Source organism: Opisthorchis viverrini (genome assembly GCF_000715545.1).
Source record: "Opisthorchis viverrini unplaced genomic scaffold opera_v5_22, whole genome shotgun sequence".
Lineage (NCBI taxonomy): Eukaryota > Metazoa > Platyhelminthes > Trematoda > Opisthorchiida > Opisthorchiidae > Opisthorchis > Opisthorchis viverrini.
This window is the reverse complement of record NW_008751678.1, coordinates 995,852-1,016,343: the sequence shown is the minus strand read 5'-3', so window position 1 is coordinate 1,016,343 and position 20,492 is coordinate 995,852. Positions and strand designations below refer to the sequence as shown.

Here is a 20,492-nt window from a genome sequence, read left to right as displayed (position 1 = left end):
TCCTACGATTAGTAGGGCTATAGAGAGCATCAACACAAAGAAACTACCTACTCAGATGGAGCCATGTTGCTGAGTAAAAAATATGGGTGTGTTGTAGTCCTAAAAATGGACGCTTTCTGCATGGGCACAATGGCTCAGGGAGGATTACTTCGGCGGTGCAACGAACGACTAGGTGGTAGGTTGTACACGCAGTAGGCTATAACTAGCTTCATTCTTACCAGCCTTCAGTTTCGTTTCAATGAAAAGAGCGTGGGTATGAGCTGCGTTCAGATAAGTGGAATTATAGTCTAGGTCAACAAAATACGCACCGGTGTTTCTACTGGCTTGCAGAATAGAATTATTGCCACTGGAAAATGTTTGGGGCGGTAAGTTCACACGAACGAGGGCGCCCGTTTAGCCTCTGTATTACTAGGTACAGCCTGAAAAGCAGCCGAGCACTTGCGGAGGACGTGTGGACACCGTCAAGACAGCTGCACTTATAAGGTAGTTTCTTCGATTGGTTCACCGGAAATGAACCGTGTTGGTAATGAATAATGCGGTGAGTAATAAGAGACCCAACAGATCACGTAAGACGAATTGAGAGAAATCACAAAGTGAGTGAACGAGTGGTAATTAGATACCGCTACCCGTTTGCAACACACTGCTAGGTATTTCACGATGCACATAGCAACGAAAAGCACATAGTTGATCGATAAGCGTCAGAACCAGCTTGAGCAGATATGAGCTCAAGCACACAGACGTGTGGCTCGAAGTACACTTGACTGACCCACCCGAGATTGATGAGTAGAATGACATGTCCGCATGTGAAGTTGCATTACGTGGGATGCTTGATTCTAATTTCATGTCTCCTCCACTCCAAACAAAAATGACCGTTAGGCTCAAGTGCAGTTGCACCGAAAGCAAAGTTTTGGAAAGTTGTCTGAAGACGTTAACTAATTCGGATGCAGTAATCTGAAGTACAGTACTGTAATATGCGACTGATCGCTCCACATCCGTCCGGGCTTAATCTGTCGCTGAAAACCGTTTTCCATTTCCCGTAAACCGAAGCCGTGCCTATCTTCATAGTATGCCATGCTGACGTGATCGAGCTGAATACTTCTCTGTCTGCATGTAACCTAACTTAACGTTTATCTTCTCGTCGTTTTACCGTCATTTGCTAGGTCATCTGTGGATGCTTTTAATCACGCAGCAGACCCCATATAGCGTTTTTAAGATGGTATTTTTTCACTAACATTTGCGATAATACCCATAAGTATCCGTTGTCTCGCAGTCCGAATCCAACCATTGACGAAACGGTTGTCTTGGGATTCACTCACAAAGATGGTGACTGGAGTATCTACTGCACAATAAAATACCGGTTTTCAATAACCTCGTTACGAATTCGTTAACGCCATACGATACCGGTGAACTTTCTGATTCATCAGCGACCGAAAACCTGAACAGGGCTTACATTATCTGTCCGCAGAGATCACAGCTCGCAGAAATACAGCCCTTATCGTAGCCTGGTACACGCGACCCTTGAGGCCCAATTATATGCTTTTTGAAGCAACAAATGACGCAGATTAGCAAACGTGATTATCAACATTGAGATTCGTACACTGACTTCATTGGACACATTTCCGTGAGAGCTAATACAACTACTGAGGTATGCGGAATTTCCCAAAACCTCCAGTGTTTCCCTTTAAATTACAAGGAGCATGTTCGGAGACTGAACGTTCAGAAGTGGGATGTAGCATCTTGTAGGTACAAGTCCCATGCCAAAAGCTTGTGTGATGGTTGTCAGTTTATTCAACAGCGCTTCCACTTTGCCTAGAGAATATTAAGGAGACCTTGTTTTCATGCCTCAGATCGACAAGGTTATAGTCGGCAACGATTTGGACATCTGGGATTCGAAAATCTCCCAGCATTAGCCTCGTTAGTTCAGCGATGTCGAAAAATGAACGAAAGCGGACATTGTTGCCGGACACCAATTTTTGTAGGGAAGCGAGATGGCTCAGCGTTTAGAGCGCGAATTTACTGACCGGAAGGTTCGTGGTTCGAACTCGGCCTCTGTATCTCGAATTTCCCTATCTAGGGTTGGGCGATTTGGCTGTATCTCAGCCGGGTGAAATGGCAGCTAAGCACCGACAGAGCGTTACAGCCGAACGATTCCTTAAAGCGCTGAATACGTACAACCAAAAGAACGCTGGGTAGTATGCGGATATAGAGACTTGGTTATATTCATGAACTTTCGGAGTCTCCTATTTTGAGCAGGCGTGGTTCGGAGCATCAATTCAAGCGGAAGTCTAAACTTTGAAGCCAAGGGAACACGAAGATTGCTGGTCAACTTCTTCCGGCTCACCACTTATTTTAGCGCAAGTTTCTGACTCTTGGATAAGTAAATCAAACTGTGCATTCAACAAAGTACCTCTCGAAATCGCTGCACTGTATTTTGTGCACACAGTTAGCCTGTTACAACAGTGAATGCAGTTCCTGCAGATGTGGACGGTTCTTATGTTTCCCATGCCTTAGAAACACCAGTCGTCAATCTAAACCAGTGATTCCTATCTGGCGTGCGAGAGTGGGAACACGCAAACTTCAGCGATCTACGGAAAGGTCACCTGGATTTAAATTTGACAATTTAAAAATGACAATACGTGACAAGTTCTGATTACACTATCAATCGGTTTGCTTTGAACCTGTCATGTGCGTTTTTCCTGAATAACCCAACGAACTTACCTCTCGGTGTACCACGTAGTCTCGGGTTATCTGATTCCAGTCCGTAATACAGCAAACGCAGCATCAGATATTTAGATTAGTGCACATAGTGAGTCGCCGAAAATTTACTATCAGCTCAATATCAGATCACTAGACAGCAGCTAACAAATCACTGTCCAATTATCTCTCGATAGACTGTCACTAAGTCACAGTGGAAGGTTAAAAGGCAGTTTGACCCGATCAGAGAAGCTGTAAGTTCACAAAATAAGCAGCTTGAAGGTCATCATTAAAGCCGGCAAAAAAGCTAATTCAACTACAACTTGATGGATCATCTTGTTACACACGGGAGTAAACTATATATTCATCTGAATATTTCTGGGCTACCAGTGAAAGGCGGTACAGTTAGCAAGCATGTCAAGAAGTAAAGAAGAATGACTAGGGACTTGCTTCCGACGGTAACTGAACATGTGGTCTTGATCTATGATTGGCGTAGCGACATTTCGGCCCAACGGACCGGACTCAGACATGGCATGAACGGTCTTTTAAAGCCGGTGAAGATTGTGCTACGTGAATGGTATCATGTTGCATATAAGGTGGCTAAGTCCAGGTAGCTCCTCAGCGTATGGTTGAAGATGGCTGATCTTATTCTCGGTGAGGAGGCCGAATGAACATCTGTAGTTGCTGTGATCGCTAGTCGATTCGCGAATATGCATCGATAGTTTCCGGCACAGAGTGCCACGGGTATCTCAACGAAAAATGAAATTCTGATGTGGGGTTTACGGGTTATGTAGGGTTCATGTTCACATCACTCTCGTTTGAACAGTCGTCGTCCTGTCCTGGCTTAATTGTTCTGATGAGTCACATTGAAGGGAGGACTCTAATTAGAGCTCAAAATATATTACAATTAAGTGGGTCAAGCGGTCACCAATAGACAGTTCATAAGGTTTCACTGTACTAGCGACATCTCTTACCAAGCACAATATGTGCACTGACGTTTCCATGTTTGCTTTGTTATGCCTTATCTTTACAAGCAGCCCAATATATGAACAGCCATTTTCACAAAATTCAACAGATTTGGAAGAATGATGCGTGCGAGACAAGTGCAAAGATCACCTATTTTGATGTGTGAAATTTGTTCCGATGTTTCACGTACACTTAGAGAGATCTCAAAATAAGTCAAGACGCGGTATCTTTTATGGCAAATTATAGGAATAGAATAGAATGAGTGATGAATGGGTTAAAAGTAGCCACGATCATTTGTTCACAGTTTTACCGTTGAGATACGAAGACCGTTAGGTTTCTAATAAAGAGGGCAAACAATGCGGGTGTCTGAGTTCTGGACATCGTTAATTGTTTTTCCATTTCTTTTTGTCCCAGTTTGACAAAAATCGTAAGCTCCAGAAATGCTACCACTGAAAGCATTGCTTTCTTGCGATAAGCTGTTAGTTAGCTATTCATGTCACCTTTAACAAGTTAACAAAAAAATCCCAGGTGTACACCCGGTGAACACTGCTGCTTGCCGAGGGCACTTGAGTTCGAACCTAGGGGATTCATCATTCGATGAATGTGTAGTTTATTCACAAGCAACGCCGTTTCATTAAGCTACGTTAATTTACACCTATTCCAAAAGAGAATGATGAATTTAACCAAAGTGTACTCGAACATGGCGCGGGAATTCCTGAGATAATAATGAAATTTACGAAACAGCAACATTTATTTGGGACAAACGAGCCATCCGGATGAACCAGGCCTGATGGTAATTGGGAGCAGACTGTTCTATAGAACAATCGGCATTCTCGAGTGGATAGGCCATAATTTTCAACTGAAGCGGGATACACTAAACAGCCGTGGAACATGTAACGATATGTGGCGTTTAGATTGAGCAATTATGTTCGTCTATAAAACCTGGAAACCCTAGTGTTCACTGGTTCACCTGTATGACGGTCACGTGATTACGTGACATGATAAGGGGACGGCTCATTGGTTAGGGTGCGAATTTACTGACCGAAAGGTCCGTGGTTCGAACTCGGTCTCTGCATCTCGACTTTCCCTGTCTAGGCTTGGGCAACTTGGCAGTATCTCAGCCCTCGTGCTTCCTTGAGGTGACAAGGCAGCTGGATACTGAAAGGGTGTTACAGGTGAACGATTATTACCATTATTGATTGCATCAAATCGAGTTATTGATATAGAAAGCTTATGGAAAATGAACGAACTCTCCATAGGTAACAAGCAAGGGACACAAGTCTTCTTTGACGCATCCTGCACACAGGTTTTGAATCAGTCTCTTGTGGCCCACTTCCAGGGCACAGCAGTCGTGTCACTTAAATAAAGCATGACCACTAAGATATCATCCGATTGCCCGAGCCTAGATGGAATCACTCCAAAAGTACGGATGGATTGGAACCACGACCCGTTTGGTCAGTAGGTCACATCCAGACCTCCAACTTTTCGAACGAATGGATATTTCGTTATGAACTTGACGCGACATAAGACAATGTTTGTTGTTGATGCGTTGGGTTGTTTGCTTGAAGAGAAAAAGATTGAGGCAAAGTTTTTTGTAAGGAAACAGTATTGAACACGACAGTCGGTGGAAAAATGAGAGTGAATAAAAAATAAATAATCGTCCAGTTGTAGCACCGTTTCAGTGCCTAGTTGCTGCGCCACCGGAGAGGCACGAGGGCTCAGGTACAACCAAGTTTCCCAACTGCAAACAGGAGCAGTCGAGATGCAGAGGTCGGGTTCGATCCATGGGCCCTCCGACCAGTAAGCTCGCACCTCACTGAACTCTCAGGCTTGGCGTTTGTAAGCCAACATCCCAAAAAAGGATATCAGACTGTCATGTCATATCAAGGAACTGAAGTAAACATATGCTATTCTGACGATTACACTAGCGGAGATTTATCTTTCCACAGAGAAATCATGCACAATCTGGTCACGAATGAGAAACCGACTCACCAGGCACAGGAATTCGGGTTGGATTGCGATCAGACTGAATAGCTGAGATAACGGCTCTGAAATTAAAATGGCAATAATGGACAACACATTACGGTCAAGTTTTCAAAAATACAGCAAGTAGGATAGCGATATTGAAGAGATATAAATCACAGTTGAGTGGAACGTAGATACTGTGAGCAGGTTGGAGTTACGGAGAAGCTATTTTCGCCATCACCCCGTCCACAGTGTTCGTTTTTTCTCACCGTACATAAAGTATGACAGCAGTAGCCGAGGCCTACACAACTAGGAGCCCAAAATAAACTCATCTTGATAATGATGCGAAGGAGGCTGTATCATTTCACACATATAGGTCACCTGTGTTTGATGTGAGGCATTGTTAGCTCCACCCAAAAGTTGTGATAGGAATATTGCGATAGTCACTGGGAACATCATCCAGCATGTTTTACCAGCGGACGGGAAAGGCATGTAGAAAACGTGAATTGTCTGGATCGAAATAAGAATGACCTAGGACAATATGTGGGGCGGGATGGCTCAAGTGGTTAGAGCGTGAATTTACTGATCGGAAGGTCCGTGGTTCAAACCCAACCTCTGCCTCTCGATTTCCCCTGTCTAGGTTTGGGCAACCTGGTAGTATCTCAGCCCTTTTGCTTCACTCGGGTGGCATGGCAGCTAGGCACCAGGAGGGTGCTGAGCCATTATCATTAGGAGAATATGTGTACTATAGAACAGTCCCTCCGCCAAGCAAAGGAGTTTCGATGTACGTATTTATCCCGTCGTCACTCCAACCGAGGTAATAGCCACTCCCCAGAACCATAGAAAAAGCGTTTCCAGTTCGGTACATAACTGATTAAAACCCAAATGCAATTCATGCATATATGTTGGCCGACGGATACGGGGGTAAGCATTGCTGACACAGTGGCTCGGAACACTATAGGCTATTTCTGATCCTGGCTTCCAGATTGCAATAAGCGCTAGACAGCTACGGAGATATCCATAACATGGCGACGTAAAATAACAGTATATTTGTGGAATTACCAATAGATCGTGATAAAACACCGCATTTTTAAAGTTTATTCGAGTCTTTATAGACGGCACAAGTTTAATAACCTGCAGCGGGCTAGCTGAGAGAATCGAACGGTTATCACACGGATTAAACTCCCCATACTGGTGTGCGGCAAGACTAGTAACCTATGGAATCGAAAATTTCGTCGCGTAATTACGAAATCTATTCGTAACACACGCATACAAATAAAGACAGATCGCCATTGCCACTCCGATCAAAAGGAAAACACTCGTGCAGACAATTTTCAACCCTCCCCGCTCTTCGGGGAGATGTCCCTTTAAAGGGACCACAGTGCCGTAGAAACATCCAGTAGGACTGAGGTCATCGTATCGTAAGTGGTTTCAACAACCAGCCGGACGTGTGTTCAAAAAGACGACAGGAACGCGAAACAGGTTCTCCAAGAGGTAAAGTCAGATGAAGGAAAAGAGAAAATTAACATAGATCGGTTCAGGAAAAAATGAACTACTAACAATATTTACTGCTGAACGTTGTTCTTCATTCGTACGCTGTCGTCTTTGGCCTACTTCAAATATTCTAGTACTCAGTAGGAACCATACTTTGTCATCTTAACCTTGTGGCGGCGTTCGGGTTACACATGCAGTTGGAAAACACCATGAGAGAGGGATACATTTTGAACCCGTTCGGATTCACCGCCTACATTAATTGGTATGTACATGGGTTATAAACAAAAGTCACATACTGTGTTTTTCTGGCGTTGGATGGAACTGCGGCGTAATGACCCCCGTTCGATATTCTGTTTGAGGTCTCTCCAATAGATTTTAAGGGCGACTGAGTTTGAACGGTGGAAGTTCCAATAGGTTTTTTGGGTGTCCGAAGGCGATCAACGCACTGTGACGGAAAGCTTTCGGTTGGAAGACAATTATTTCCCGCTGTTTAGAAGAGTGAAAAATTGGGGAAGATGAAGCACCTATTTTAGGGATTTGGGTTTAGCCTTGGCCTACTCCTAGAAATGGCGCAAAAGAAACTGTTGATGATCATCAAAAAATTATACTCACATCCCTCACGAGTCGACACATAAAAAGAAGTGAAGAAGATATAGGTTGGTGAGGAAGGAACAAACACAATCTTGTCAGAAATAGATGAGTATAGGTAATCGACGGAAAAGAACTAGAATAAAACGACCAGGGAATGTAGACGTTTCCCCTATAGGATACCACTGCTGCCAAGGTACTTCAACATTATTATCATTATCACCGCCACGAGCAGCATACCATTGATAGTACTACACGAGCACTACATACTAACGCTTATCAGCCGTACAAACAAAACACGATAGAAACCTTCGTTTCGTAAGAGCTTGATAAATAATCGGTGGTTTTTAACTAGGCAACGTTTTGATTTTCACACAAAAGTTTCATTGGACCAAGTGAGCAGGTCGTTAAGTTGGTCGGGTTTTAAGGCAGACGGAGAACCAATCAGTAAGATGTCTTCATATAAGCGCACTAGATCACCGTTGAGTGTCAATTAACGGCTCTCGTCGGTTAGTGTGGTTGCCAAAATTTTGCGTTGATGGGTTCGGGTAGTTGTGAATTAGTTCCGATGGGGTTTGATTCCCTACTCTTCCACTTCGATGTGCTTCAGCTGATGGTTCGCCGTTGGTACCATTGGTACATTCCGTTGATCTTCGTATGCTTGTGAGTGTCACGACAATTTAGTCGGGGGGGGGTAGGGGGGTGAGGATAGAAAGCCTTGAATAGAAGACGACGTGGTGTCCTATGAAATAGATATCCGAGCAGGAAGACGAAGAATGGTGTCATCAGTGATCCCATGTTAATCAAGAAACTCGCCCGATAAAACCTCAGCATACAACGACAAATAAAATTTAGTTAGACATGCGCGCCACTGGGAGGTAGGTGGGTGAGGATAGAAAGCCTTGAATAGAAGACGACGTGGTGTCCTATGAAATAGATATCCGAGCAGGAAGACGAAGAATGGTGTCATCAGTGATCCCATGTTAATCAAGAAACTCGCCCGATAAAACCTCAGCATACAACGACAAATAAAATTTAGTTAGACATGCGCGCCACTGGGATTAGTTGTGTGGCATGTATTCCAGGCACAAGCAAGAAGGACCACGTGGGACCCAGTCAGGAAGGCGCGCAGATTCCACAATACTGTTTCACTAGAACCGTCTTCATCTCAATGCCTGTCCTCCGTGAACTTATAGTCAACAGTGATTTGGAGCACAAAAAGCTTTCTTTGGCAGACGGTGGTTGGTGCGTAGTACGGGCCCAACAACATCAAGCCCAAAGTTTTGATTTGCTGCTTTAGTGACCCAAACACATCATCAAGTATCGTTCTACCCATCTCGACTACAGGCTGAAGTCACCAGATGACTACTGCATTGCGAAAGCACCTATGACCAAAGTCTGGATCCATCCAACGTTCCTGGACAGGAGGAGACAGGTTTCACAACTATAGGGAAAAATGCTCCTACAGTTACCTTAAGAGCGCCAGCGAAATCCATTTCAGGAGCCATAAATGCTGTCCGCGCCTTGATTTCATCCATTACAGTACAAACCTGCTGCTAAGATAGGCGAACCGAACAAAAACTCACGCACGGCTTTTCATCTTGAGGCAAAGCGCATGACAAAAAAGGGACCACTACAACGTCTTGTCTGGAGTAGAGTGTCGTTTGCAGCCTTCGAGTCGATCGATCTCTTTCCAGACGAGATTTCATCACTTTGAGTAATCGTCCTTTGGAGTGTGCACTCCACGATAACGACAAAGAAACTAAACAATAGGAGGGAGAGACAAACTCTGACGAACTCCACTAGCTGTCGGATAACAACGAATAGCTCGATGCATATTCAAGTGTGACCGGAAGTATGGGAATAAAGGACACGAATGTTACCAAAATCGGAAGTTGTATCGATCTGGTCAAGTAGATTTAGAGGAGCCTATCTATCCACAGAGTTGAAGGCTCCCTTAAAGTCAAGGAAAATCACGAGTGTTGGTCGACGTGGCACCTGGTACATCCCGTACCAGGTGGAAACTTTGCTTAATGATCGAGAAATTGCGTCACAGATGCCGAAGTTGAGTCGCAACATTAGGGAAGAGAGTAGCCGTGTTAGGATAGGTGTGAGGCTTAGCCCCCTATGGTTAGAACATTCGGTTCTGGAACCCTCAGGTTGCAAGCAAGAATCAGGTACATGTCCTTGTAACCGAATAAGCACAAACAAATATTCACCTCCATCTTTGAATAACGATCGTAGAGGCTCATCTGAAGAAACAGCTTGATGGTAGTTCAAGGCAGAAAGACGGATTAGTACTCCAGAAGCTGATGGGAGCATAACTTCACAGACCATGACTAAAAATGAGCTGGTCGAATCATAGACATGGGTACTGGGGCGCGTGGTCAAGTAAGCCGGTATTGAAAAAACCCCATCTAGTGATCTAGATTCTGCTATTCATTGTATTATATATCCAATATTGTATAATGTCAACTCATTCACAGAATGTCTCTGAGCTATTTGATCACCAAAAACACCTTTCAGACATTCCTGACTAAACTGCCCTCTTCCACTTCCTGCGCTTTCTGGCCTCATAACACTCCTCAGTACTCAGAATGGCTACGTTTGAACTTTCGTCTAATCGATGATCTAGCTGAATTATGCTAAGCTCGAGTGGATGAAGCGCCTGACATTAGATTCACAGTGGCTGTTCTGTGACCCAGTGGTTCCCGCGTACGCACTCGGAAACACAGAGGGAGAGGGGGAGTTTCTTTCATCGCGTATAGTCTTAATTATCTTAACCTGGTTACATCCAGCGTCCTCTGAGGAGGCCGTGTGTAAATCAAAGAATAGGAAGCATTGGTATGTTTCCGTAACTTGTAGCGTACATAGCTTTTCTACCTCCATATGAGGAACTCGTTCTTGGGTTCAAAAGGGAAATCCGATCAGAATCTACACGAAACGGGGGCTTAATCTGAGGTAACCTGCGTATACCGGAAGGATTGGTAGTCAATGATTGAGCCATGCCAGCTGCAGGGAAGTCGCATAACATCAAGCACTCACTGCTGCTGGGAAACACATGGTGGTAAATATACAGCGAGATGGCGAGACGACTCAGTGATCAGAGCGCGAATTTACTGACCGGAAGGTCTGTGGTTCGAACCCGACTTCTGCCTCTCTACCTCCCCTGTCTAGGCTTGGGTAACCTGGCAGTGTCCCATCCCTCGAGCTTCTTGGTGGTGACATGAAAGTTAAGTACCTAAAGGGTGCTACAGCTGAACAGCATAAGGTATAAAGCCATAAAAGATGTTCACTAGGTTGTTTACTGTAAAAAAAAACGGAGAAAGGAAGAATTATTCCGGTTGCAACAAAGAATCCTTCGGGTTCTGATTCCTTAGACGAGAAAATTTGATGACGACACTCAAGTGCAAGTGTTTTTTCAGTGAAAGTGGATGAACAATTCTGGGCGAGACAAGAACACCACACTTGCCGTTGTCACGGTGGTGCCCTAAAAGCTGGTTTATACCATTTCACGAGATGACTTCAAAACCCCTAGATATCAACGGCTGGTTTATGGTGGAGCTTACATAAGGGACCCACTAGCGGAGACGTGTGACGAATAGATGTGGCTCCAAGAGCATTCGCGCAGCACATGATAAAGTCTGCAATTGCTCAGCTTGCGCATCGGTCGTCTGACGGACAAGACACCCTAGGTTCAACTCGAACCATAGCCGTCTTTTTGTCCGTACGTATGTATTTTCATGCATATTCAGAACTTACCATTAAGCGCCGTCAATACAGTCATTCTTATAGTAACATGTGACCGAAGCCTGAGGTAAAAAACGGGAGCTGAGATACCGGAAGGTTTCCCAAACCTAAATGTGAGTAGTTGAGTAACTGAGAGTGGGTTTGAACTATGGACCTTCAGGTCAGTAACGACTGACCGAAACAGAGGGTCTTCAATGACGCTAGGAGAAACATTGGCCTACAGGAACCGGAGATATGTCCGGAAACGTCTATTCCACTCCTCCGTCCGAGGCACCAGTTCATTCAGAAAAAACGTGCAGCGAACATACGTGTGGTTCAGAATCTGGGCTATGTATAAACTATCTTATTCTGTGGCTAGTTTGCGTGTGTAAACAAACGTTCACTCGATCGACGCGTTTTGCACGAAACCGTCGTACAACCCGAGCAAAGCTCCAAAGCTTGGGTGCTATTAGACCGTCTGGGGTCAGACGTGAACGATAGGGTAGTCACGAATAAATTCGAAAAACCTACTAGCTCCATAGGTCTTCAGCTGCTTCAGAGTTTAAGGCGACACAAGTCGACAGCTATAAAATGCACTCTCATGTAAGCCAGAATGAGAAGTTGACTTCACCGACCTACTCAACCGAATCATTGTTCAATGATAAACATCGAGCGTCACCTTCTCTTCTGGTGCTAACAAGTCCGTATGTCTGCATGATTGGTTGCATCGCACTGCCTCGCTTTTTTTATCCATTAGCCCACGGTGAGCTCAACGAGCTCTTGGTGACCAAACTCGACGCCGTATGCAAAATGAAGGACAAAACACTAACTCTCAAGACGGCTGTGGTGTGGAGGATGCTGAATAAGGGAGAGTAAGCAGAAATGCAGACCAAATGCAAAAATTACCTTTTTGTGTGCGTTGAGGAGCTCTTTTGATTGGTGGTAGTCGGTGTGACGTTTCACTGACGTTGTCTCCTGAGTTGGCAATTTTACGGCGCGTTTGACCAACCACAGGATACCGGTCTCCAGGAGCGTTGGCAGTACCAACGGAAGCCTTGGCTCTCACTGGGGTCGAATTCGGCGAGGTGATCGAAACTGGATCTAGATAGGAAGGAACAGGGAAGCAGGAGCTTCGATACTCTAATGCGTGTACACTAAATGGAACACAGTCCAAAGAGAGGAGGTGACACTGACCTGTGGTCAAAAAAGTTGACGGGTGAGACGATGGAGCATCATCCTAAGGCTATCTCTTCAGAATATCAAAAAGAGATATCTACAACGGAAGAACCACAGACGGAGACGCAAGCAGCACGGTATAGGCAACGGCCAGGATCTTAGCACCATCAGGCTTGTGGATTCCAGAATAATGGCTTGTTTAAGCAACTGGTAGAGGACCAAACAAACACACCGAATTACGACACCCAACTACTGATACCATTGATTCGGTTTTCAAAGCGAGTGTCAAGTTCGTTGGAGAGGCAAGGTCAGATACCAGGTAAGTGTCGGTATCCGTACGTAATTCGGTGGCATGAGCACCCAAATGATTCGCCTTTGACACGGCAGAAGGGTATGAAAGCAATTACAAAAAGTCTGGGCATTCTCGGTGTGACCTGCTTCCCAGGATGGAATCCAAGTAATCCCCCCTGTGTTCGGACGGAAGCCGTGCAGGATTTGGTTATCAATTGGTGACAGTGTTGTCGGAAGTTATCCAGATTGCCTAAATGGCTGTTTATGCACATCAGATACTTAATCACAGTGAGTACAGTATCGTCGTTCGAAACTGATGTAATGCTGCGTGTGATGATGAAGACAAATTGTACAATTTCAACTGCTGATACGTAGAAGTAAAGCGCGCCGAGTACAAACAAAACGGTCGATAAATCCACCACAACAGGCGTGGTGTTGCTACGATCCTGGCCTTTGCCTATACTAGGCTACTTGTGTCTTCGGGGTTCTTCCGTTGAGGATATCTTCCATTGATATTCTGGAGAAAAGGTAGCAGCACCAACACAATCGCATTGAAGAAAGCGATGACCTGGCGCTCAGTGTGCAGAACTTAGTATTATTCGCAAAAACGAACGCAGCGTATTGAAATAAACCAAAAAGTATTCGGTAAGTAAGAGCTCTACTTATAGCGTGCTTTAAAAAAGGTGACAATGAGGTTCCACATCTAATGGGCATGACGGAGAACTTGTGACACTCATACAGAAGCGAACGGTGTTCGGATTGCTTGCCATAAATACTCTTATTCAATACGGGTAAGAATTTATTCCGCTTCGGACTTTCTCACCACTAAAGTGACAACCTTGAAAAATGCGAGGAACATGCACTTAAGAAGCCAACAGATCAAGTCGCGTAAAATTAGAAAGTGGAACAGCGGTTAGGGTGCGATTTGAATGCGTTTAAGATAAACAAACGTTCTCGTTGAGCGAAACGCAAGCAAAGTCGTCAACAGTGAAGTTAGGAATGAAAATTATAGAAATAATAACATGTATTTATATTGGAAAGTCTCCTAATACCAACAGTGCACCGCGTTTGACAACGAAAATATCACAGTGATGTCTTTTTGAAAAACAGTACGGCCAACTTAAGCTATCCGCAGTTGAATTAATTCAGTAAAATGGAACGTACTGTTGTGCGATGGGATGCGGAAAAGTTACAATCAGACAGGGAGGACGAAGGTGAAGAGTTTTGGAAGACTGGTGCGGAACGATGAATATAGGCAAACTGGATAATTAAGGCTGATTAAACAAACGAGAGGACCCACTTCCGAGTACCCGAAAATTCAACAGACGCACGGTAAACTGTCGGACAAAATGGACTTAAGGCCAAGTCAGATTTAAAACAGAGATTAGATGAAATAGAAGGTACACGGAGAAGCAGCGACGCAGACATACACTCACCTGTTTGACAGGCAGCATCTTCTGTGTCCCCAACTGATGAGGTCACTACGGGAACTTGCTATTGAATGTGGACGAAGAAACAATGGAATAGAACGGTTGGATTGTAAGAAATAAGAGTGACTTTCAAGCTCGTCCACAAAGGATACAATAGAATAGCCAAAGAGCGACCAAAAATACCAAAAAAACAGTGGATGGACTGAACATTTATGTCATATTTTCCAAGCGAGACAGTCTCATTGTCTACGGAAAGCCCTGCGCTTCCCTCGTCTGATGGTGAATGCAAATCGTCACGTCAGTATGGACAGGCGTTAGATTATAACATAATTGCTGGTGAATCTGGTTAGCCATCAGTCGCGTAGCATCATACGTATTTACCTACTGGAAGTCTTATACAGTTGCTACAATGCACAAGGTCCACGAGTAGCCGAGTGTGTTGCCACAAGTTACTACAGACTAAGCTGTAAGAAGATGGTTGTGGCGCGGCCAGGATTAAGTTGAGCAAACTAGTGCAACAGCACAAAGAACTGTTAGGAGAACGGAAGGATAAGTAGGGAACCTGTTGATCTAGTCTTGTCAGGTGTAGTAGGCACGTCAGATTTGACTAGTGGGATATAAAATCCATGTGCAGCGTTCGGAAAATTGTTACAGGACTTCACAGAACGCATCGTAAGCCGGCACTTCTTAATGTAATCAAATGTATATACGTATTACATTGGTGCTGGTTCTCAAAGCTTAGAAAAATATATTTCTAAAACAATATAGTCGCTGAGGAAAGATGAGGTGAAGCATCCTCAGGTTTTTAACCACCGATGCCTCAGAAGCTTTTCTGGTATCGGATGGCATCAACGAATTCGTAACGGAGTAATTAGAAAACGAGTATTTGGCTGCCGGCTCGGCCATGTGCTACGCATGCCGAAACACCATCTACCGAGACGAGTGCTGTTCCCCATGTCTCCTTCAGAATGGCGAAAACCGCGAGGTGGACAACGTATGACTTGGCGGGAGGGTGAGAAATAGATTATGAAGAGTTTGGATGTCGTTGGTACAGAATGAAAAAACCGTTCAGTTGTAGCTTTTGGCGCCTAGCTGCCGCCCGAAGGAGGCACGAAGGGTGTCGAGGATTCAGAGGCCGGGTTCGAACTACGGACTTTCTAGTCAGTAAATTCACGCTCTAACCAGTGGGCCATCTCACTCATTTCTCATTGTGTTGGTACGGAATGCCTTCCAAGACGGGGTTCCCGTGAGCGATTCTGCGCTTGGCTGAAAGCATTGCAGTGAATGGGGGCTGATCGATGTCAGTACGTTCGTGCTGCCAGTTTCCTTCCAGATTGTCCGACTGAGCGTTTGGAGGTGTAGATAGACCAGAACCAGGTCCCTTCCTTCATCCACTCTTTTCTGTTCTTTTTATTCTAAGGCTTTAAATATGATTAGATAAACTTTAGGGTTGTACGGCAGCGAAGCATTAGTATCAGCTCTGATTTTCCTGTCTCTGATGAGGATGAGGTTCCAAGCTATTGTTTATCCTGTACTGGTCGAAAACAGAACTTGAAAGGAAAGATCTAAGGTTGTCACTGCATATGGCCGGATTAGAAGGATTTTGCTGAATTAGCAGAAAGAAACTCGAGTCTCTTCTGCTGTCCGGACAAGGTGTGGACAGCCGGAGAGAGGAGGAAACTGTTCACAACAGGCCACCGGAAGACAGCAGGCGATGTCACACAACACTAGGTGAATGTAGCCTTCTACTAGGTATCCTTTGGTACAAACCAGGGTTACCTTGGACTCAAAAGTCAGAAGAACATATATACAATACCTATAACAAGGTTAAAGTCCAAAGTAAGGACACCACAGTTTTGTCCTACTAGGGTGGATGCTTCGAACCTGAACGTCCCCTACCCAGTATTGGAATCTAGTAATGTTTAGGATGAATATTAGGAAAAATGAATTTACTGGACGGGGGCAGTGTGCTCGATTTCCCTTCTCAATATGTCTTTTCGTCTGTATTAGGTGTACTACGGATTCGTAACGAATGTATATTATATCGCCTTTGGAAATTCTAAGTAGATACCAAAGAAACACCACACCAAAACAGCTCACCACTTTATTGAGCACTGTGTCCAGATTCATAGTATATGTGCTGCCCATATTCATCTGTGCACTGGGGTTTGCGTACGCCGCCACTTTTGTTTGTGGCTTGCTGTCTATTGTGTGGCCACCGTCATCATCTCCAGTGTGGGACGTTGGATTCTGCTGGTCAACACCACTACGACGAAAACGGACTTGCGTTCTATAGTTGGCAGCCTCTTCACGCGCTTGTTTTAGGCTATCGAATAAAATCTGAGTTCTTGTGTTTTCTTCCATCTGATTGTTTACAGTTGAGCGATGAAAAGGAAACGAAAAAAGAGGGGTTGTGGATACAGACAAACAGCTCAGTCATTAAACATAGTGTCACCTTCCAGGAAATAGAATATTTGTATCGCATGCACAAAACACAGCTCAGTAAACCTTTTCCGCTGTCTCAGCATCAGTGATTCCCAACTGGGGAAGAACCAAATGACACGAAAATAGGAAACTGTTTTCGAATCTAAAGCCAAGTCATGTAAACAATCGGCCACCGGAGGAATGAAATGTTGGCGTATGATCACAACAGCACTGTAGTCTGCCACCTGAAGGGGACTAATTTTGTTTTTCGTAATCAACGGAGCAGTGAACAGTTGCTGCAGTGCGTACTAAGGTTCACCGACGCTGCGCAAGTCCCATATCTAATGATGATAGCCAGCAAGGCAGTTCCTCAATCCATTTTGCAATGGCCTGTCTGGATTGGGGCACTTCGGTTTTATAAAATGATCCGAATACGGTGGTACAAGAGAGGGGTCCAATATTGAGCAAAAGTAATCCAATCCAACCCTTCTGCGCTCGATGTAGACCTAGAAAGATAGGGAAACTGGGGGACCGAAAAAACAGGCAGTCGGGAAGCCTTCATCGTGCACGAATGATAGTCCACGAACTTGGAATTAGGTGGAGGAAGTTAAACCTGAAGACGTTTGGTTCGGCTGAATGATGGCAACCAATAAGCAAAACTCGGTTCGTATCTGCGCTCGGGAATGTGGTAAGCCAACGTTTTATATAGTTTCATTTTTAAGGCGGCTAAGGAAAGTCAGCTTAAGCACCATTGCAGACCTTGCATCCTGAAAAGTTCACTGAGGTAGCGGGGGCGTGTTCTAGTCTAAATGGGGGAGCACTAGATATACGGATAGACACTGGGCATTTTCGAACATTAACGATTAGTTTTTATATAGTTGCTTAGATTCTTCGATGGTATTCGAAAAGTTGCTGGGAAAACATCGATTCCGATCGATCAGTTGTGAGCTGGCATTTCCTAAACTGTGAACCACGTTCCGTCTACTCTAACGTTCCGTCACTCTAACTCAGATTACTGCACTTTTTCACTTAGGGTCATACAGTAATGGGCAAATACAAGAAAGAATTATGAAAATATGTTGCACACTTTGGGCCCACTTAAGGAAAGCTTACCTTTGGTCGGTCCTTCGTGTAGGACAAACCATCACCTATGCAGTTACACTGACATCAGTTATCTCTTGTCAGTTATCTCTTGACCCGGGGTCCGACGAGTACGTATTCCCATTATATTCAGTTCGTATTGCGTGTTTTCAACCTTCACCAAAGTATAGATGGCAAACTAATGGAGTGCGCCCCACTGACGTGATTATTACCTTCATTTGGATGTTTTCTCCGACAGCACAGCAATAAAGCAAGTCCGAGTGCTCTTCATAGAAAACCGTCCTTTGCTAGAATTACCATTTTACAGTCCGATCGCGGCTATTTCCTGTACGGCAGAAAAACGTCACCATCATCAAAAACCATAGCAGTATCACCAGTTTGGTGAGCACGCATCAACCACATCAAATATAGCCACGGATGAGCACTTGGCGCCAACCGAATTGGTCTGAGTGTGCCATGCCTCACTTTGCTGTAGCATCATTGTGTGAATACCGGAAGCAAATCGCGATCAATGAACGTAGGGAAAGGATACTCTAAATAGGGTGATTTACAGAGCACACTGACCAATAATTATTCGACAGCCTACGACCGTTTTTGCTCTTCTTAGAGCTCACTAAGTGAGCGCAGTCCCCGGGTTTCCGTTAACCGTGTGTTCTAATCAAATCCAAATTGTATGGAATTCGCTGGATATACCCACTTCAGCGCCAATTTGTTTATTTCGCGAATTTTGTACAATCTGGGGTAAAGTGGAACATACGGCTGACTGAAACCCGAGGATTAAGCCTGCCTGATGAGCACCAAGAATGGTGAAACCGGTCGTAGGCTGTAAAAGAGTTTCAAGCAATATTGTGAATAGCTTCTTTCAGGAAAATACACTGCGATATCTTGGATATCGTACAAACTGAAGCATGGGGCAGACTTCGTGCAGCACGCTCAGTAAAAGAATGTCACAAAGGAGAGATTCAGCTGAGTTTCCCGTAAAAAACAAAATGGTGTGCAAACGAGTTTACTTGATTCTCTATTCGGACAGGGTGGGTAACGGGAATAGGTTTTAACTAAAAAAACGACTCCGTGTTTCCAAATGCAAAGGTGTAACCCACCAACACGATGCGCCCAAATTACAGAGGAAAAAACAAAACAAGATGGACAAGGACTAGAGTGGACGTGGTAATGGGCACGAAACGAGAGCTTGGATGGTACTGTTCAACCTTAGCGTACTACCATTCCTCATCTTTAGTCTGTCGTTAGGTTGTAATGTTAAAAACGCAGAAAAAATAATGTGCGACAATCAAACGAAATTCCTGCGTGGAAGCTGGCGGGGATTTGTCAAAATTAAGCCTAACAGTAATGGGGAATGCAACAATTCTCCGACTGGTGATGGTCCGTGAAAAGTTCACAGGATTTTGGAGGTTTTTTTCTCTTTGAGGGAGTGAAAGGAGCTATCAGCTACCGGAGCAAACGTTGCAAGGTGAGGGGAAGTCACATTGGAGACCTGGCTTTTAATTTGGGAACACGGGTCACGCGTTCGAAAAAACGGTGCAATTACCAAGCAGGAATCAGCAAATAGTCAGCTGATCGACAAGCTGGTCGCATTTCTAGAATTATTTTCTTAACGAAGATGAATAGCTGAAGCAATACAGGGGTGTTGATCGACTGGTCGCATACAGATTCAACTTTTTAGTCGGCGTTTGATGCTTTCCAGCGCATGATCAGTGACCGCAGTAGGTGCAGAAGTGTTAAGCATTCAGTTGAAAGTATCAGAGGGATATATGAACTGAAAACAAACAGAATGGCCAGTACGGTAATACGAACCTCTCTTAACTGCTTTTCTTTGTTCTCAGCTTCGACGACCGCCCGCAATTGTGCGCGCTCACGCTCCAAACGCTCCTCCTCAAGTTTATCCTCCAGAAGCCGATTGGCTCGTTCAAGTTCACGAATACGACGGTGCTCTTCAATCTGCTCCAAATTGGCACGCTACAATATTTAACAGAACCAGATGAAATGAAGTTTTGGGGACTTAGTGAACCAATTAGGCACAAAAACAGGAAACGAATAAGAAACTGAGTGAAAAGTTAACCTGGATTTCCTCGGCACGCCGAAGCCGAGCAGCTTCATCAGCGGGACTTGAATATAGTGTTTGTGTGAAACCACGGGTGCGATTAAATTGCGAGACAGGTTTCGTTGTCGCTACCGCACCCAAGTCTGTACACATCAGATCAGGTATGGGAACGGAGGTAGAGAAATGGCTGGCCGAAGGATGAGGGTGAAACAGCGATGCGTTGGAAAGAGGGTTCCTGTACAGAAAAACGAGACACATGTAATGGGTTGGAGTACACAAAACAAGTTGAGATGAACTTTTCGTGTTTCAGTACGTACGAGGACGCTCGTTCCTAACCTCTTCATGACCATCAATAAGGGTCTGACAGTTAGGTATAAGGTTGTTGGTTGTTGATCAGATGGCTGTTGATCTGTTCGCCGAGCTTGGCAATTGGCTTGCAAACGTTTCGTCACCATACGAGGAGCGCATCATCAACTGCGCACTGATGATGTCTCCTCGTATGGTGACGAAACGTTTGCAAGCCAATTGCCAAGCTCGGCGAACAGATCAACAGCCATCTGATCAACAACCAACAA

The 20,492-nt window shown here is 44.6% G+C and overlaps 1 protein-coding gene across 1 annotated transcript in view; it reads right to left on the bottom strand.

Annotated features, from left to right (window-relative positions):
* The window catches only part of T265_01963 (hypothetical protein), a gene marked incomplete at both ends in the record, with an annotated part of 64,720 nt that overhangs the window by 36,115 nt on the left and 8,113 nt on the right, over positions 1 to 20,492 (bottom strand). Inside the window, 7 exons of the mRNA XM_009166101.1 lie at positions 5,653 to 5,708; positions 7,416 to 7,605; positions 12,343 to 12,630; positions 14,340 to 14,397; positions 16,434 to 16,697; positions 19,671 to 19,832; positions 19,936 to 20,152. Of these exons, the coding sequence (XP_009164365.1) occupies positions 5,653 to 5,708; positions 7,416 to 7,605; positions 12,343 to 12,630; positions 14,340 to 14,397; positions 16,434 to 16,697; positions 19,671 to 19,832; positions 19,936 to 20,152 (1,235 nt within the window). The remainder of the gene's footprint in view (positions 1 to 5,652; positions 5,709 to 7,415; positions 7,606 to 12,342; positions 12,631 to 14,339; positions 14,398 to 16,433; positions 16,698 to 19,670; positions 19,833 to 19,935; positions 20,153 to 20,492) is intronic.